The 19,741-nt window shown below is 44.1% G+C and overlaps 1 protein-coding gene across 17 annotated transcripts in view; it reads right to left on the bottom strand.

Annotated features, from left to right (window-relative positions):
• Window positions 1-19,741, bottom strand: part of NFIA (nuclear factor I A) — a 338,101-nt gene that overhangs the window by 111,004 nt on the left and 207,356 nt on the right. For all 17 annotated transcript variants that reach the window (XM_075287768.1, XM_075287770.1, XM_075287775.1 and 14 more), the window contains exon 3: window positions 2,049-2,114. In XM_075287768.1, coding sequence (XP_075143869.1) covers window positions 2,049-2,114 — 66 coding nt within the window. The remainder of the gene's footprint in view (window positions 1-2,048; window positions 2,115-19,741) is intronic.

The raw sequence follows: 19,741 nt of genomic DNA, 5'->3' as shown, positions 1-19,741 counted from the left end.
TGCTGGTACAATCACTGTGTACATACATTACATTACTTATCCTGTATTATACTCCAGAGCTGCGCTCACTATTCTGCTGGTGTAGTCACTGTGTACATACATTACATTACTTATCCTGTATTATACTCCAGAGCTGCGCTCACTATTCTGCTGGTACAGTTACTGTGTACATACATTGCATTACTGATCCTGAATTACATTCTGTATTATACCTCAGAGCTGCAATCGGGACTGTAGAGCCTTCGGAGCTGAACTCTATAGGTATCCTCTGCGTTTTTAGGGTATGCAGTGATTGTGCTCCAGTGATTTGGGTTATGGATATTATCAGTGCAGACACTGTATAGTAATAGTAGATCACATTTACTCTTTGAGGGTGTCTGATAACCTTACTGAATGTCCAATTGAAAAGCAGCAGAATTACAATTTCCTCTCTGGCTATTATAAAACAAGGAGGGGTTTGATGAACACAACTAATATTCAGTGCAGTGTCAGGTCTGGAGATCGCACCGTTTCTATCCTCCAGGCCCCGGCTTATCAGGTGTTATTGCAATGCAGCGGCCACTATAGGGAGAATGGAGTATTGCATCGTGAACCGCTGACCATGTCATACATGGCCGGGCCTGATCTGCTTGAGCTCCTCTTCCTGGCATTGGGACCCCTATTTATAATCTCTATAGGTTGTAACAGGTCGCATGGAGGATGGGGGGGGGGGGGTCCATCTATCTAATGTATAAGGATACAAGGTAAAACTGTTGACTATATGGATCTTGTGCACAAAGAGTGACTTCAGCTGCAGTGACATGTCTGAGGGGTTCACTTACTTTCCCTGCAGGTACTTTATGGATATGACAGCCACATTTACATACATATAACGGTCGTGGCCTCGGTCAGGAATAGAAAGGATTTGTCTTCGGCCTGGAATGTCGCCCCGCGAAGACTCGGCCAAGAAACAACTTATGTAAACTTCCCAGTTATCACATCTGCAAGAAGGATTAGTAGATCCTGCGGCGCCTTCAGCCCATAGTGGGCGCTGTTGCTCTACTTTTCATGGGTGTGGCCATATCCCCGTTACAGGCCTATTTGGAATCTACCCCTGAATGTTACTGTGACTACAAGAGGCGAGATATCTGCAGAGTAAACAGCCTCCTGCTTTACAAATCACCGGGGAGAAGAATATTAGAAATTAGCATGCAAGAGACCGGGGCCCGCACAAGAGGCTCCTGCCAATAGATTTATAGCCACACGCACACTCAGCTCTGCACAACCCAGCACATTTTTGCACGGAAGCTGCAAACTGCTTGACAACAAATCTCACATGAAAAAAACATTAGCTTCTCCGGCGTGACACCGAGGAGCTGCGAGCGACGTCTCGTGACAACGTTACCCTAGAATGCAGGCGTTTAGGGGAAGAGATGATACGGTGTAACACAAAGGGGGAAGAGATGATACATTGTAGCGCAAAAGGGGAAGAGATGATACACTGTAACGCAAAAGGGGAGGAGATGATACACTGTAACGCAAAAGGGGAAGGAGCTGATACACTGTAACGCAAAAGGGGAAGAGATGATACTCTGCAACGCAAAAGGGGAAGAGATGATACTCTGCAACGCAAAAGGGTAAGAGATGATACACTGTAACGCAAAAGGGATGGAGATGATACACTGTAACGCAAACGGGTAAGAGATGATACTCTGCAACGCAAAAGCTGACAACAAACGCTTACAGGCCAGGAACCTATACTCAGACATGGCAGGGCTCGTTAAGCTATCGTTGAATCGGACAAATTGAACTGATGTCCAAACGGAAACTGTCAGCAATCTGCAGGAGAGGGAGAGCGCGCCCGCAGGCCTGATGGCTATCTGTCTAGGTAATGAGCATGCCCACAACAGTCAGCAGTGCAAGGCATGCTGGGACCTGCAAATGCACACCATAAGGAATGAACTAGACAAAGTGGAAGGGGCAACGTGAGATATGGAAAAATATAATGTTCATCATAAATATTGTGCCGTAACCCCAATCCCATTAGTGTCACATGTGGATGAACTCACCATTCTCCGGCTGGTCCTTGATATCAGCCTCGCTCGGCTGGCTGGGACTCTCCGACTGACTGGAGTCTGCGAAAAGAGAAGACGTTTTACTATTTATTTCTGAAGATTATTAATGCAGAAAAATCACAGGACAAATATCAGGACATATATAGGGACAAATATAGGGACGAATATCAGGGATATATATAGGGACACATATCAGGACATATATAGGGACAATTATAGGGACGAATATCAGGGACATATATAGGGACAAATATCGGACATATATAGGGACAAATATCAGGGACATATATAGGGACAAATATAGGGACGAATATCAGGGACATATATAGGGACAAATATAGGGACAAATATCAGGGATATATATAGGGACACATATCAGGACATATATAGGGACAATTATAGGGACGAATATCAGGTACATATATAGGGACAAATATAGGGACAGATATAGGGACAAACATCAGGACATATATAGGGACAAATATAGGGACGAATATCAGGGACATATATAGGGACAAATATAGGGACAAATATCAGGGATATATATAGGGACACATATCAGGACATATATAGGGACAATTATAGGGACGAATATCAGGTACATATATAGGGACAAATATAGGGACAGATATAGGGACAAACATCAGGACATATATAGGGACAAATATAGGGACGAATATCAGGGACATATATAGAGACAAACATCAGGCCATATATAGGGACAAATATAGGGACGAATATCAGGGACATATATAGGGACAAATATCAGGGACATATATAGGGACGAATATCAGGGACATATATAGGGACAAATATCGGACATATATAGGGACAAATATCAGGGACATATATAGGGACAAATATCAGGGACATAAATAGGGACGAATATCAGGGACATATATAGGGACAAATATCAGGGACATATATGTGAATGTGCTTATATCACACAATGCAGTGTACGATGCTAAACAGAAGTGAGCTCAACATTTATAAATGTACAGGGCAGATCTGACTACAGAGGGATTATTTGTAGTCTGACACCATGGAGATCTATAAAGCTGGCTACATATAATGGTATTAGACGATGGGATTGGCCAGTATGGCGGCACTACACCTGCCCATGTACTTGGCACCACAGATCAGCTCCACTGAATAAAACCAGGCAGACCTGCAATACCGCAAGCAACCTGTGAACAGGGGTGGCGCTGTTTGTGGAAGCCGCCACGTTTCCTAACCCTAGACAACCATTTAATCCATCCTATTTGCAAACCTCCTACATTTTTTTAGGACACTCCGCAGCAATAAAACATTGGTTGCAAAAGTCTGCACGCCCACCAGTTCAGTCAGTCCCCCCACGTGGCGCCATTTATTTTATAGAGACTAAATGAAAGATACTGATTATTGTCTCTTTAATTAAACAAACCGCCCCCCCCCCCTCCTGTCAGACATAAAATATCGCCCTCAGTAAGTACGCGCTCGCTTCCACGCCATTCAGATGAATTGAGATGATGAAGGAGCCGTCTGGATCTCATAGTCCCACTGAGCACTAATGTGTAACGCCGAGCGCGCTGTCAATCACGGGCGGGGGACGGGGGTAACAGGTGATCCGATGAATAGATTAATATCTGCCCATCTATAATGAATGCAAATGACCGATCCATATTGGAGGCATTTCCATGAAATCAATAGCTTTACTTAGTGCACCGGACTCGGCCGCTGCCATTGACACTGTGGACGGAGCATTAACTCATTGCCATTTCCCAGGAGGCTTTGCTTCCCTGCAGGAGCGACGGCGAAACTCAGTGACCGGCCGGATGAGATTTATGGATCTAATCAGAAATATCCGGAAATATCCATCAGTCTGTATGTATGTCACATGTCCTATACAGTATATCATCCTAGGAAGTAGATACATTGTGGCAGAAGGAAACATTCCGCAGCTGGATACTATATGGCAGGATCACTGCTTGCCGTCATTGACTGAGAACTCGTGACAGTGTGTCGGAGCTATATACGCCCTGTAGGATCACAACAGACGAGAATATGGGGGAACCTGGGGATCATTTTATGCCTAAAGAGGGGCCGGTCAGACTACACAGAGATTGTAGTCTATAACTATGGAGATACATAGGGCAGCACAGAAGCTGGATACACAAAACGGTAGAGGATTTAAAGTATAGGAAAAACATGGCTGCTTTTGTGTATAGCCAACACCAGACCAGCCCTGTATCAGGCTACGTGACCCGTGGATTGTCATGTGACCGGACACGAGGATTCGCCGCGCCGTACGGTTTTACTGCTCTGCTGTTTTGTGATGCCGGAATGATGATTGTGAATTGTAAACCTTCAGCGACCGTTACTTAAACTTGTCACCTCTCGTCATAAATCTCCCGGGTTATTTTGCCCGCTGACTTTTGGCATGTTGGCGAGCGGTGGCTCCTGGCCATTTTTAATTGCTCGCTGCAAAACCCACAGCGATTGGGCACTCAGAGCCAGATGGCTGCAGGCCGAGCGGACAGCCCGAGTGCCAGGGGAGGAAAAAAATTAATGTATCTATAGGAGAAGATTTCATCCTTCCTGAACCTCGATATCAGCTATGAAGACTGGGGGCCCTGAGTGTCTCTGCAGCCATGGGGCCCCTGATACTCTGATACATGGGCCCTTGCAAATCAATAGAAATCTGATCATAGCCCACAGCGACCACTTCAAGGGATAATCAATGTATAAAAGAATGATTTGCCATTTTCAGATCTCTGCTTACTGCCATTGTACGTATCCGCCCTGACCAGATATTTCTAACAGCTGAGGATTTGCTACAATTGCACGCACCCTAAACCATCCTCTGTAAGGTGAACCCACCGACAAGACGCATCTGAAGACTCCTAAGATTTGTTACACCCTACCTGCACTGATACATTGTATCGACCAGGCTACTCAGACCACAGCTAAAGGGGTCTTCCAGACGCCCTGTTCTTAGGATAGGTCATCAATATGTGATTGGTGGAGGTCCGGCACCCCAGACTCCTGGAGATCAGCTGTTTGGAGAGGACAAGGCACTCATGAGCGCAGCACCAATGATGACAAATTTAACAATCACATAGTACTGCAGCAACTCAGTCCCATTCAAGTTATTGGAACTGAGCTGCAATACCAAGAATAGCCACTACACAATGTAAGGCGCTGTGCTGGTATTCAGTGAAGAGGCCACAGCGATCACATGACTGCAACGTCTTCAATTAGCTGATCAGTGGGGGTGCTGGAAAACCTCTTTCAACTTCTTTTTTGGGAATGATTACTATGTCTATGGTTGGGTGCACACACAGTAGTATTATTTGAGATAGGAGTGTTGAGGTGATGGTTAAAAAACTACACAGACCACTCAGAAATAAACACTTTCTAGTAGAAAACTCCAAATCTGCTTTCCAAATCATAAAGTAATAAATTCTGTGTACCTGCAGCCACCACTAGGGGGAGTGCAAGCACATAGTGAGCTCCGGAGGAGCTGTATGCAGTGAGCTCCCCCTAGTGGTGACAGCAGGCAGACCCAATCTGACCATGTAACTGTATTGCTATAGGTTTGTATCATTGGAGCTCCGGACCTTATAAAGATACAATATAAAATATTTCAGCACAGAAAATAAAAGTTCCCAGAGCGGTGGATGTGACGATGGTTAGGAAGGCTGACGGATGGCGATGGCCAAGGCTAGGGATGTGTGTGAATGTGGTCTTAGACAAGGATGGAATGTCAGTGGATACAATGTATCCACTACACACTTTGCACTTTGGCGGTGGAGTCGGCGCAGTGCGCCCTGTCCGGCGAGATGTCTCTTTTAACATTGCATATTCAAATAAGAAGCAAACAAAAAATAATGAGCGATTCAGACAAAAGCCGCGTCCGTACAAAAGAGGGGGGGGGGGGGGGAAACCACCACCAGGATGTTGTGCTGCGAGCTGGGAAAATATGGGATGCCTTTGTTACTTTTTATAGACTTTCTAAAGGGGGATAAAATCCCGAAAGAGAAAAAAAAAGCCGTAATTGACTCAACCCTTCTCCCTAGACAAAAATAAACACACCCCCTCGCTTGTTTGTATGCTTGTCAGTAGCTTTCTATGCAACAGCGGCCAAAAACAAAAGAAGTTTTAGATTCTCAGACAAAATGCAGAATCTCCCCAAACAACCAGGAGGGGGGAGGCCGGAGATGCAGGCGGGGGAGGGTACGGGGTGGCGGTGGTTCTTTCAGAGAGGGCCTGACAGTACATTCAATATGGTAGCATCAAAAGTCCCCTCACTAATTAAATATGCATCGGCGTGGAGTTTTTGATCGATGCGAGGCATGGATCCGATGACACACCTGCAAAAAAAATCCTGAGCTCAGAGCTCCGAGGAAAAAGGGGGGGGAAAAAAAAAATTCAAGCTCTCGTCTTATCTTTGCTTTCAAAGGCTCTCGATTTCTTTGGCGTAGAGATCTAATTTAATTCTCTCACCCCTTCTGCAAAGTGGATTAAAAAAAAAAGTCAATACCGCCTTTGTGCACCGTGCAGGAACACACCGCGCTCCGATCATTCAATTTAGGTGTGACCTTTCGACCAAGGTAATGACAACTGTCTGGGAGTGAGGGACGGCTGGCAGGAGACGGGCGCACCCTGGACCGCGTTCCCGCGCAGGTGGGTGATGGAGCAGGGGGACGGATTCCAGGAAACGGGAAATAAAGTTTAGGTTGTTGGATGGTGAAAAGTTCTGCAGATTTCTCATAGACTCTGTTGGGTCATTCTGTAGCAACTGCAGGATGTGAATGGAATCATTAGTCTATATACAGGATACAGTATGGAGCCCCTATACACACAGGATACAGTATGGAGCCCCTATACACACAGGATACAGTATGGAGCCCCTATACACACAGGATACAGTATGGAGCTCCTATACACACAGGATACAGTATGGAGCCCCTATACACACAGGATACAGTATGGAGCCCCTATACACACAGGATACAGTATGGAGCTCCTATACACACAGGATACAGTATGGAGCCCCTATACACACAGGACACAGTATAGAACCCCTATACACACAGGATACAGTATGGAGTCCCTATACACACAGGATACAGTATAGAGTCCCTATACACACAGGATACAGTATGGAGCCCCTATACACACAGGATACAGTATAGAACCCCTATACACACAGGATACAGTATGGAGTCCCTATACACACAGGATACAGTATAGAGTCCCTATACACACAGGATACAGTATGGAGCCCCTATACACACAGGATACAGTATGGAGCCCCTATACACACAGGATACAGTATGGAGCTCCTATACACACAGGATACAGTATGGAGCCCCTATACACACAGGATACAGTATGGAGCTCCTATACACACAGGATACAGTATGGAGCCCCTATACACACAGGATACAGTATGGAGCTCCTATACACACAGGATACAGTATGGAGCCCCTATACACACAGGATACAGTATGGAGTCCCTATACACACAGGATACAGTATAGAGTCCCTATACACACAGGATACAGTATGGAGCCCCTATACACACAGGATACAGTATGGATCCCCTATACACACAGGATATAGTATAGAGCCCCTATACACAAAGGTTACAAAGCCCCTATACACACAGGATACAGTATGGAGCCCCTATACACACAGGATACAGTATAGAGTCCCTATACACACAGGATACAGTATAGAGCTCCTATACACACAGGATACAGTATAGAATCCCTATACACACAGGATACAGTATAGAGCTCCTATACACACAGGATACAGTATAGAGTCCCTATACACACAGGATACAGTATAGAGCCCCTATACACAAAGGATACAGTATAGAGTCCCTATACACACAGGATACAGTATAGAGCCCCTATACACACAGGATACAGTATAGAGCCCCTATACACACAGGATACAGTATAGAGTCCCTATACACACAGGATACAGTATAGAGTCCCTATACACACAGGATACAGTATAGAGTCCCTATACACACAGGATACAGTATGGAGCCCCTATACACACAGGATACAGTATAGAGCCCCTATACACAAAGGATACAGTATAGAGCCCCTATACACACAGGATACAGTATAGGTCCCTATACACACAGGATACAGTATAGAACCCCTATACACACAGGATACAGTATAGAACCCCTATACACACAGGATACAGTATGGAGCCCCTATACACACAGGATACAGTATGGAGCTCCTATACACACAGGATACAGTATGGATCCCCTATACACACAGGATATAGTATAGAGCCCCTATACACAAAGGTTACAAAGCCCCTATACACACAGGATACAGTATGGAGCCCCTATACACACAGGATACAGTATAGAGTCCCTATACACACAGGATACAGTATAGAGCTCCTATACACACAGGATACAGTATAGAACCCCTATACACACAGGATACAGTATAGAGCTCCTATACACACAGGATACAGTAGAGTCCCTATACACACAGGATACAGTATAGAGCCCCTATACACAAAGGATACAGTATAGAGTCCCTATACACACAGGATACAGTATAGAGTCCCTATACACACAGGATACAGTATAGAGCCCCTATACACACAGGATACAGTATAGAGTCCCTATAAACACAGGATACAGTATAGAGTCCCTATACACACAGGATACAGTATAGAGTCCCTATACACACAGGATACAGTATAGAGTCCCTATACACACAGGATACAGTATAGAGCCCCTATACACAAAGGATACAGTATGGAGCCCCTATACACACAGGATACAGTATAGGTCCCTATACACACAGGATACAGTATAGAGCTCCTATACACCGGATACAGTATAGAGCTCCTATACACACAGGATACAGTATAGAACCCCTATACACACAGGATACAGTATAGAGTCCCTATACACACAGGATACAGTATAGAGCCCCTATACACAAAGGATACAGTATGGAGCCCCTATACACACAGGATACAGTATAGGTCCCTATACACACAGGATACAGTATAGAGCTCCTATACACCGGATACAGTATAGAGCCCCTATACACACAGCATACAGTATAGAGTCCCTATACACACAGGATACAGTATAGAGTCCCTATACACACAGGATACAGTATAGATTCCCTATACACACAGGATACAGTATAGAGTCCCTATACACACAGGATACAGTATAGAGCCCCTATACACAAAGGATACAGTATGGAGCCCCTATACACACAGGATACAGTATAGGTCCCTATACACACAGGATACAGTATAGGTCCCTATACACACAGGATACAGTATAGAGCTCCTATACACCGGATACAGTATAGAGCTCCTATACACACAGGATACAGTATAGAACCCCTATACACACAGGATACAGTATAGAGTCCCTATACACACAGGATACAGTATAGAGCCCCTATACACAAAGGATACAGTATGGAGCCCCTATACACACAGGATACAGTATAGGTCCCTATACACACAGGATACAGTATAGGTCCCTATACACACAGGATACAGTATAGAGCTCCTATACACCGGATACAGTATAGAGCTCCTATACACACAGGATACAGTATAGAACCCCTATACACACAGGATACAGTATGGGGCCTCTAATAGACTTTGTGATATAATTCTGTAACATTTGTAGGTCCTCTGCTTGCCGTCAGTGAGTGAAAACATTGCTTATTAGACTCAGAGGTGGAGATCTAACACTTAAAGGGATTGTCCATTCTAATAATGGATTATCTGGTTTGAAGAGTTTGCTGCATTTGGATAAGTCCTGTGATCTAGTCACCACTTACCAAGTACAGCGCCGTACATTATATAGTGGTCATGCTTGGAATTGCAGCTCAGCCCTATTTGCTTGAATGGCATTGAGCAGTCAACAGTCAGACCCTTCTGATCTTCAATTTCTGACCTGTCCTAAGAATCTAAGGATATGTCATCAGTTAATAAGCTGTAGCAAACTTTGTCTTAAAGGGATTTTCAGTACCTGTAACCGGCCTGGATGAGACACGAGCAGTACAAATCTCTCTCCTGTCCAGATAGTTTGTTACAATGTATCAGCGAGTACCTAGAGTTAGGGATCACCGAGGCTGGATACAACTGTAACAATCCCTCAGCTGTGACCAGCATACCAGGAATCTTTCCATTCATTACAAGCAAGCAGAGATCTCGAGGACTCTCCATACAAAGTACAGCAGGAAGTTGCAGAATTTTTCGTGATTAAAGTTTATTGATGTAAAAGTGGAAAATCCTCTCAATGGGCGACTGTACGAGAGGGATGAGCCGAGCCCGCAGCAAATCTGTTTCCAGAAGGAAGAAAGGAAAGAAGGAGTTCAAAAGTGCACGGCCGTCTCCTTGTTACAGCTGACAACCGCTGATGTATCAATTACTTTGCGTACTTTTAGCTCTTGAGTCGAGTGTCTCCCTAACAGCCATGGTGGAAGGAAAGAGAAGCCGCTGCTCCTGTGTACAGTTTCCTTTCTGGATATCTGCATTTATTTAGTAGTCTGGTGTAAGAGAGCAGCAGCCGTATACCGCACACCTGCAGATCAGCAATATACACACCATGTAGCGTACCGCTCAAGCGCCCATCAGATGCCGGACTATCGGAATGATATCAGTAATATAGAGAGATGAGCTATAGGAGCGAGGAAATCCAGATCGCCAGGATAAGGCCTTATTCACACAAGTGTCTTAGAAAAAAAATGGCAAAATCATCTCTATATTAAACCCACTGTATAATCTGACAATTCGGGCGCCTCATTTTCCGTAGAGGTGAGGGCCCCCAATTTACATAGAAACCATGTCAGCAGATAAGGGAGGAGTAAGGAATCCTAAGGGTCCTAAGGGTCACCGTACACTTTGAACAGTCCCTGCCCTTATAATTGGCCTAGGAGTTAGATGTAATAGTGTAAGAGGGGGTGGAGTATGATGGTCAAAGACACGCCCATGAGGAGCCTGGAAAGTCTAAATGTGAAAGATATGAGATACTTGTGCACATTATGTACATTTTAATTACAGATACATTGTAGCAATAGTCACCAACGGATGCCTATTGAGGAATAACAACTCCTAGAGTGGTCTGGGATTGCTGGGTGTTGTAGTTCTGCACCACAGGTTGGGAGCTGCCGCATTATATAGAGAATGATGAGTCTTCCAGGAGAACACCGCCCTGAATCTGCAGGATATCAATCCCATTTCATTGTCCTTTCATAGACTTGCAGGAAGATGTGATTTATGCTCGGTGGCCCCACATTTTATACCGTGATTTAAATTCATGGGACAATTTCAATTTCAAAGCGAGGAGAGCGGAATTCTTGGACATATGCGCAGATCCGTTCCTTCAAATTAATTGAGGGGAAGTGTAATAATTGTAAATTGCTTCCCACACTACTACTTAAAGCACTTTCCCATCTTTAATCCAGTCAATTTAGAGCCAACATTTTAAGGATTTGTATAATTTCTGAAATAACTGTCAGGAGATATGAGAGGAGAGATCATATTTTCACACTCTCTCATCGACGCAGGCAGAAACTGTAAAAGAGACCATCAAAACCGTGCTGAAAATAGCGAGATTTCTGCGGTAGAGGAGTCCAACGGCAATAAATATGCAGGCTTTAAAATGAGAAAAATCTGAGAAATTAAAACAATTCAAAAAAATGAGGTTTATTGGCGAAGTGAACTCCTCCTGCTACATGATAGACAAAGAGCAGATTATACTGGGGCTCCTCCGCTCCTATTACTTCATAATGAGGATACAGTTACGAAGGCTTTATTCGCAGGGCACCATAGAGTGCTGACTTTTGCTCCAATATTGTGAGACAATGCAAAAAGTCATGGAGCAATTTACGGAATTTGCTGCAAAAATGTAACATGCGAGTAAGGCCTAAGTGATTCTAGATTTGGCACATTCCGAGTTCACACCTTGATATGGTATCCTTTGCTCGTTGGGGGCAAATGCTACTCCGCGCATGGACTGTAGAGCGAATTTACATGACATAGAGCGTCCAAACTTTGGTGGCGAAGCAACTTTCATGGAGGCATGAAGGTCTTTATCAGGATGGCCCCAAGCTCCATGACTTATGGGCGATGTGAACCTGAACAAAACATCCCCCTCCACAAGCAACAACTGAGACCGATAGGAAACCAAGGATCAAGTTGCCCTACTATCATGCAATGCAGTCCCAATTGTTATTAATGGATAGGACTTAAAAAAAATAATGATCCAGGACTGACTAGCCAAAAGAGAACCACCCAAGAGGAGCCAGAGAAGACCATTCACCAACAAACAACTCAAGAGGATCTGGGAAGACTATTTCTTAAAGGGCTACATAAGAGAATTAGGGAGGATGAGTTGTCAAAGAACTGCTTAAAAGTAACCAGAGCAAATAATCCAAAAAGGTCCACCCCTGAGGACCTGTGAAAGATTCGCTGCCAAATTCTCACCCAAGAGAAGGCTAAATACCAAAGGCTTGCCCAAGAGGATCAGTAGAACTCTACGAAAGGATCACCCAAGAGTGAACTATTTCCTAAAGGCCCACTTATGAGAAGTCATCAAGATCACTTATTAAATGCTTGACCAAAAGGGTCTGGAGAAGATTTATCATGAAAAGACCCATCCTAAGACTAGCTCCTAAAGGCCTACTTAGGAGAAGTTAGGAAGACAAATTATCAAAGAACATCCAGAGAACGTGAATCCCAAAAAGGATCATCTATGAGAAGACCTGAGGAAGACGAGATGACAAAGTCCTACCCAAGAAGAGACAGGCCAGGCTAGTTAGCAGAGGTCAGCCAAGGAGAAATGAAGGGTCTCTAATTACCTAAACCCCGCCCATGAGCAGTCAGGAAAGACTAAATACATTGTGTCCACCTAACGGTAGACAAAGAACACGTTACCAAAGTCCCGCCCAAGAGGAGGAAACAACAACCAAACACTAGTTAGCTTGTAAGTCCACTCACGGCTTTACCCAAATTTCAATAAACACCATCTAGAAATCTCTTTCATCCTAATTTATGTTCCAATATATATTTTTCATGGTCACAATGTAAGGTTTTTGCTCACCTGACCCAAAATTTTTCGGAGCGAGTCCTTTTCAAGAAGTTAACCTGGCGATTTACGGGGCTCTCCAGCACACTGGCAGAGTAATTCAGTAAAATCGCCGCAGTGCTGAGCGGTGTCTTGGTTTTGCAGAGTCAACAATTCCCAGACATCATCCCAATCTTTTTTCTTTTTTTTTTCCTTCAGCTCTTCTATTGGATTTATGTGGCTGTGATTCTTTTTACTGACTATAATAATCACTAGAAAAGAAGCGGCCCCAGTGCGGTGGAGAAATTTAGGACAACACCAAAGTGGTTATTGGATGATTTACTGAGATGATGTGCGCTGGGACGCCGCCTGTCCTGTATCTCTCATCGCTGTGACTCCTGTCATGTCAGGAAATCAAAGTCTCCTCCATCAGTACATAGGAAGTGTGATTATTATTATTGTAGAGATATTTACATGGGATGTGAAAGCTCATCATATCATAGTTCTATATACAATCACTGCACATAAAAGATACAATCACTGTGTACATACATTACATTGCGTACACAGTGACTGTACCGGCAGAATAGTGAGCGCAGCTCTGGAGTATAATACAGGATAAGTAATGTAATGTATGTGCACAGTGACTGCACCAGCAGAATAGTGAGCGCAGCTCTGGAGTATAATACAGGATAAGTAATGTAATGTATGTACACAGTGACTGTACCAGCAGAATAGTGAGCGCAGCTCTGCAGTATAATACAGGATAAGTAATGTAATGTATGTACACAGTGACTGCACCAGCAGAATAGTGAGCGCAGCTCTGGAGTATAATACAGGATAAGTAATGTAATGTATGTACACAGTGACTGTACCAGCAGAATAGTGAGCGCAGCTCTGGAGTATAATACAGGATAAGTAATGTAATGTATGTACACAGTGACTGTACCAGCAGAATAGTGAGCGCAGCTCTGGGGTATAATACAGGATAAGTAATGTAATGTATGTGCACAGTGACTGTACCAGCAGAATAGGGAGCGCAGCTCTGGAGTATAATACAGGATAAGTAATGTAATGTATGTACACAGTGACTGTACCAGCAGAATAGTGAGCGCAACTCTGGAGTATAATACAGGATAAGTAATGTAATGTATGTACACAGTGACTGTACCAGCAGAATAGTGAGCGCAGCTCTGGAGTATAATACTGGATAAGTAATGTAATGTATGTACACAGTGACTGTACCAGCAGAATAGTGAGCGCAGCTCTGGAGTATAATACAGGATAAGTAATGTAATGTATGTACACAGTGACTGCACCAGCAGAATAGTGAGCGCAGCTCTGGAGTATAATACAGGATAAGTAATGTAATGTATGTACACAGTGACTGTACCAGCAGAATAGTGAGCGCAGCTCTGGAGTATAATACAGGATAAGTAATGTATGTATGTACACAGTGACTGCACCAGCAGAATAGTGAGCGCAGCTCTGGAGTATAATACAGGATAAGTAATGTATGTATGTACACAGTGACTGCACCAGCAGAATAGTGAGCGCAGCTCTGGAGTATAATACAGGATAAGTAATGTAATGTATGTACACAGTGACTGTACCAGCAGAATAGTGAGCGCAGCTCTGGGGTATAATACAGGATAAGTAATGTAATGTATGTACACAGTGACTGCACCAGCAGAATAGTGAGCGCAGCTCTGGAGTATAATACAGGATAAGTAATGTAATGTATGTACACAGTGACTGTACCAGCAGAATAGTGAGCGCAGCTCTGGGGTATAATACAGGATAAGTAATGTAATGTATGTACACAGTGACTGCACCAGCAGAATAGTGAGCGCAGCTCTGGAGTATAATACAGGATAAGTAATGTAATGTATGTACACAGTGACTGCACCAGCAGAATAGTGAGCGCAGCTCTGGAGTATAATACAGGGTAAGTAATGTAATGTATGTACACAGTGACTGTACCAGCAGAATAGTGAGCGCAGCTCTGGAGTATAATACAGGATAAGTAATGTAATGTATGTACACAGTGACTGCACCAGCAGAATAGTGAGCGCAGCTCTGGAGTATAATACAGGATAAGTAATGTAATGTATGTACACAGTGACTGCACCAGCAGAATAGTGAGCGCAGCTCTGGAGTATAATACAGGGTAAGTAATGTAATGTATGTACACAGTGACTGTACCAGCAGAATAGTGAGCGCAGCTCTGGAGTATAATACAGGATAAGTAATGTAATGTATGTACGCAGTGACTGTACCAGCAGAATAGTGAGCGCAGCTCTGGAGTATAATACAGGATAAGTAATGTAATGTATGTACGCAGTGACTGTACCAGCAGAATAGTGAGCGCAGCTCTGGAGTATAATACAGGATAAGTAATGTAATGTATGTACACAGTGACTGCACCAGCAGAATAGTGAGCGCAGCTCTGGAGTATAATACAGGATAAGTAATGTAATGTATGTACACAGTGACTGTACCAGCAGAATAGTGAGCGCAGCTCTGGAGTATAATACAGGATAAGTAATGTAATGTATGTACACAATGACTGTACCAGCAGAATAGTGAGCGCAGCTCTGGAGTATAATACAGGATAAGTAATGTAATGTATGTACACACTGACTGTACCAGCAGAATAGTGAGCGCAGCTCTGGAGTATAATACAGGATAAGTAATGTAATGTATGTACACAGTGACTGTACCAGCAGAATAGTGAGCGCAGCTCTGGAGTATAATACAGGATAAGTAATGTAATGTATATACACAGTGACTGTACCAGCAGAATAGTGAGCGCAGCTCTGGAGTATAATACAGGATAAGTAATGTAATGTATGTACACAGTGATTGTATCTTTTATGTGCAGTGAATTTATATAGAACTATGATATGATGTTGGTCAGGGTTCACATCCCATGTAAATATTTCTACAATAATAATCACATTTCCTACACAATCTATTAGCTTTGTGGGATCACAATGGATTTCTCTTCTTCTTCCACCTTTGATCACAGGAATCCCTGGTACCGGATGAGATTCTTCCTCTTTACAAAGCCTCTGACGCCATGTTGAGGGGACATACAAGGCCCCGTCCCGGCTCTCAGAACTTACAATTAGTGAAAGTCAGTCTGCGGTATTAAACATTGTGTATTGTCTCCGCTGCGCGTTTTCACTTTTCTAGCCCAAGCAGATCCCTTGAATGGAAACCTGCAGAACTTTTCCTGCTCGGAGACATCTCAGGACATAAGAGCCCCATTCAGACCGGCCGGTGCCCCCTCCCCCCATGGACCTTTATTTGGATAATTGCTCCATAAAATCTTCCCTTACATAACTGATAAAGAGCCGGGGCCTGAATGGAGAAGTTGCTGCCATTCAGGAGCTCGACGTCGGTTCATTGAAATGTTTGCTCAAACCATATTTGTATTTGCACACATGGAGCGAGTTACGCGGCGTTCCAATGGGCACTGGAGATAGGACACTGTTGTGGTTTCTGCAGACGCTTCCACTTAGTCGCGGTGAGGATTTTCACACAGACGTCTCAAGTAGATTCCTCTCTGGTGAGGCCTGGGCACCTTGTGAGGACACCAAGAAAACGTCCTTCACTTGGAGACTCTTATCCCGCGGAGTCTCCTTTGTGTCTCCCAGACACTCCGCACGACTATGTGACCGCTCCGATGAATGTAGTTTTGACTTGAGACGAGACAAGGGGAAAACTGGGAGTCACAGCAACGGTGACCCCGTCAATAGATGTCTCAGCCCGAATAATACAAGGGAGACGTGGAGGAGATTGTGTGTCTGCTTCACCTCCACGCAGTGCACATACCGACACGTAGCGACCGCGTCCTCCTCCTGCTCCTCCTTCCTATCATCTCCACATATAAGAATAGTCCCCTATAGCACATTACAGGGTTATCCCAAAATTCTGCAAGTCTCCAGATGTCCGCCTGTTGTCTGTGATCAGGAGTAGTCACAAGGCCGCACTTAGAGGACGGTTATATGGACCGTTTCGCTCACAGAGGATTGTCTAGACTGGAGGGAACCCCTCACCTGAGCTCACTACGGCCTCATGTTCCTGACCGTTCCTCAGTTGGGCCCTGATCCGGCAGGTACTTAGGGCCCTAAAATGTCTGAGCTGAAGTTTTGCTACAATTGTATCCAATCTAGATAATCCCTTGTAAACCAAACAGTCTCAATTCTAGGCTGATACAATTAACTGATACATTGTAACAAACTTTAATAGGAATACGCCGGATAATCCCATCCATACATTGCTGCAAAATCCCATTGAAAGGTATTGCAGATAGAAAGTACAGTGTTGTGAATGAGGCCTAAGACAAACCAGGTGCAGGTGCAGGCTGAAAATCCATCCTGTCTGGTCCTGCTCACACAGCGGAGGACTCGTTACAATGTATACAATGCCTATAGGCGATCCCCATTGAACTCTGTGATTGGAACGGGTTGGACGGCGGCAGGTGGTTGAGGCCCTTTGGACATCGCCCCTTTTGCCTTCCGCATACTTCAGTCCATTGGTAAAGTTTGGTCTTTGGTTTTACAGCAAGCAGAGATCCTGAAAATTGAATTGGAAGGCAAAATCTATACACATTGTATCCATGGAACATTCCTAAAACTGCATAAAACGGGTCACGTCATAGAACTGCCTTATAGTGTTAATCTAATGGCCTAATATTGGAGAGGGGCTGCGGCGCGGTGCGAGGAGCTCGGCAGAAAGGCAGAGCCTTTTTCCCATAGAGGATCATTGTAGAGCGATTCCACTCCATGCTAATCCGGAGGAGGGATCGTCTGGTTTGCACACTGTGAATTGTAATTAACAAGCCAGGGGGGTCCCATTATGTCAACAACTGGCGGGAGCGCCCCCCGACCAGCAGGTGACCCCAAACATGTCATGTGTCTGACAGCCTGGTTCCCAAAGTGCAGCAGAAGAGCCGGAGAATCCAGAGGCCCAAGGGCTGTATATTCCCCAGATCCCGGGGGAAGCCTGGGACACTGAATCCTTCTGCTTTGCTGGGACGCAGCCAAAATCTTTCCAGAGCCTGAAAGGGGTTTACTAGTGGAAAAAAAATAAAAGCCCCCCTCACACCGATCATCCGCAGGGTAATAAATCTGATGTTTCCCACAGTTTCTTTGAGGCCTGAATGTTGCAGTGTCAGCTCTATGTGCCGGATCTTGTGCTCGCATTGTTTCGCAGAGCGCTCTACAATTTCAGGGGGAAGTCGCCCTTTCATAAATAGAAAAATGTGAGCCGAGCGTTTTCATGGAGTTGACGTTAAACAGCAGGACCCGTCCATCAAGAGGGAGTGCGGCAAAACGAATCCGGTCTGTAGTGCTGCAACGTTATAGAAAGCGCAAAACTGAAAGGGTCAAGAGATTAATAGTGACCAATGGAGGGAGATCGCAACGGGGAAGATCCGCACACAAGTCTATGGGGGCACTAAAGGAGCACTCCGCACTAAACTGATAGACCCCGACTAAATAAAATCCAGGCTAAACACTAAGGAGAGTAGTCGTGTCCTGTCTATAAGACGCTATACTGGGCCTAAGAAACAATAGCAGAAGTATCTAGATGGTTAGGAAACAAAATATCTATTTATTTATCCAATATCTATCTTGTATCTAATCTATCCAATATCCATCCATCTTATCTATCTACTTTATCTATCAATCTCACATCTATCCAGCTACCAATCTCATATCTATCTATCTATCTATCTATCTATCTATCTATCTATCTATCTATCTATCTATCTATCTATCTCCTATCTATCTATCTCTCTCTATCTCCTATCTATCTATCTATCTATCTATCTATCTATCTATCTCCTATCTATCTATCTATCTCCTATCTATCTATCTATCTATCTATCTATCTATCTATCTATCCATCTATCTCCTATCTATCTATCTATCTATCTATCTATCTATCTATCTATCTCCTATCTATCTATCTATCTATCTATCTATCTATCTATCTAGCCATCCCTTGTCTATATATTCCTCTAATATCTTTCAGTCTATCCCATATCTATCTCTCTCTCCCATCTTTCTATTAAGAACCCTATAATAAATAAATCCCAGTCGCTGATGTCATCTTTCCCCGCAGATATCCAGCGAGTGTTGATATTTATCCCGAACATCAAACAAGTCATTATGCGGAGGGGATAACAGCTGAGCCTTTGGACAGGATACAGATGGACAGGAATATAACCGGAGAACAAAGCGTCGAGGCAGACACAGGAAAGCCGCACAATACAGAGCAGTATCTGCCGACAAACACTGCAACAAAGTATCGCTTCATGCGCCTAACGAGTCGTCAATGGAGAAGAACTGATGAAAAGTTACATTCATCTGCCCCAACTGTGATAACAGCAGCAACAAAGTCACAGACGCAAACTTTTTGGAAATATATTAAGGTACAGGAACCCAACTAATGTCACATCTATGTCAACCTACCACAGAGGTCAATAGAAATGGACCACTAGGTATGGCCTCCTTGAGTGTCAAGAACTGCTCTGAAGACGTCTCCCGATTCCAACTAAACAAGGATATGGCGGTCAGTTCAGCCAATACATTAAATGGTCCTT

This window comes from Leptodactylus fuscus, chromosome 9, assembly GCF_031893055.1.
Source record: "Leptodactylus fuscus isolate aLepFus1 chromosome 9, aLepFus1.hap2, whole genome shotgun sequence".
NCBI lineage: Eukaryota > Metazoa > Chordata > Amphibia > Anura > Leptodactylidae > Leptodactylus > Leptodactylus fuscus.
Note: the sequence above shows the minus strand (reverse complement) of the source record. Positions and strands in the feature narration are given on the sequence as shown.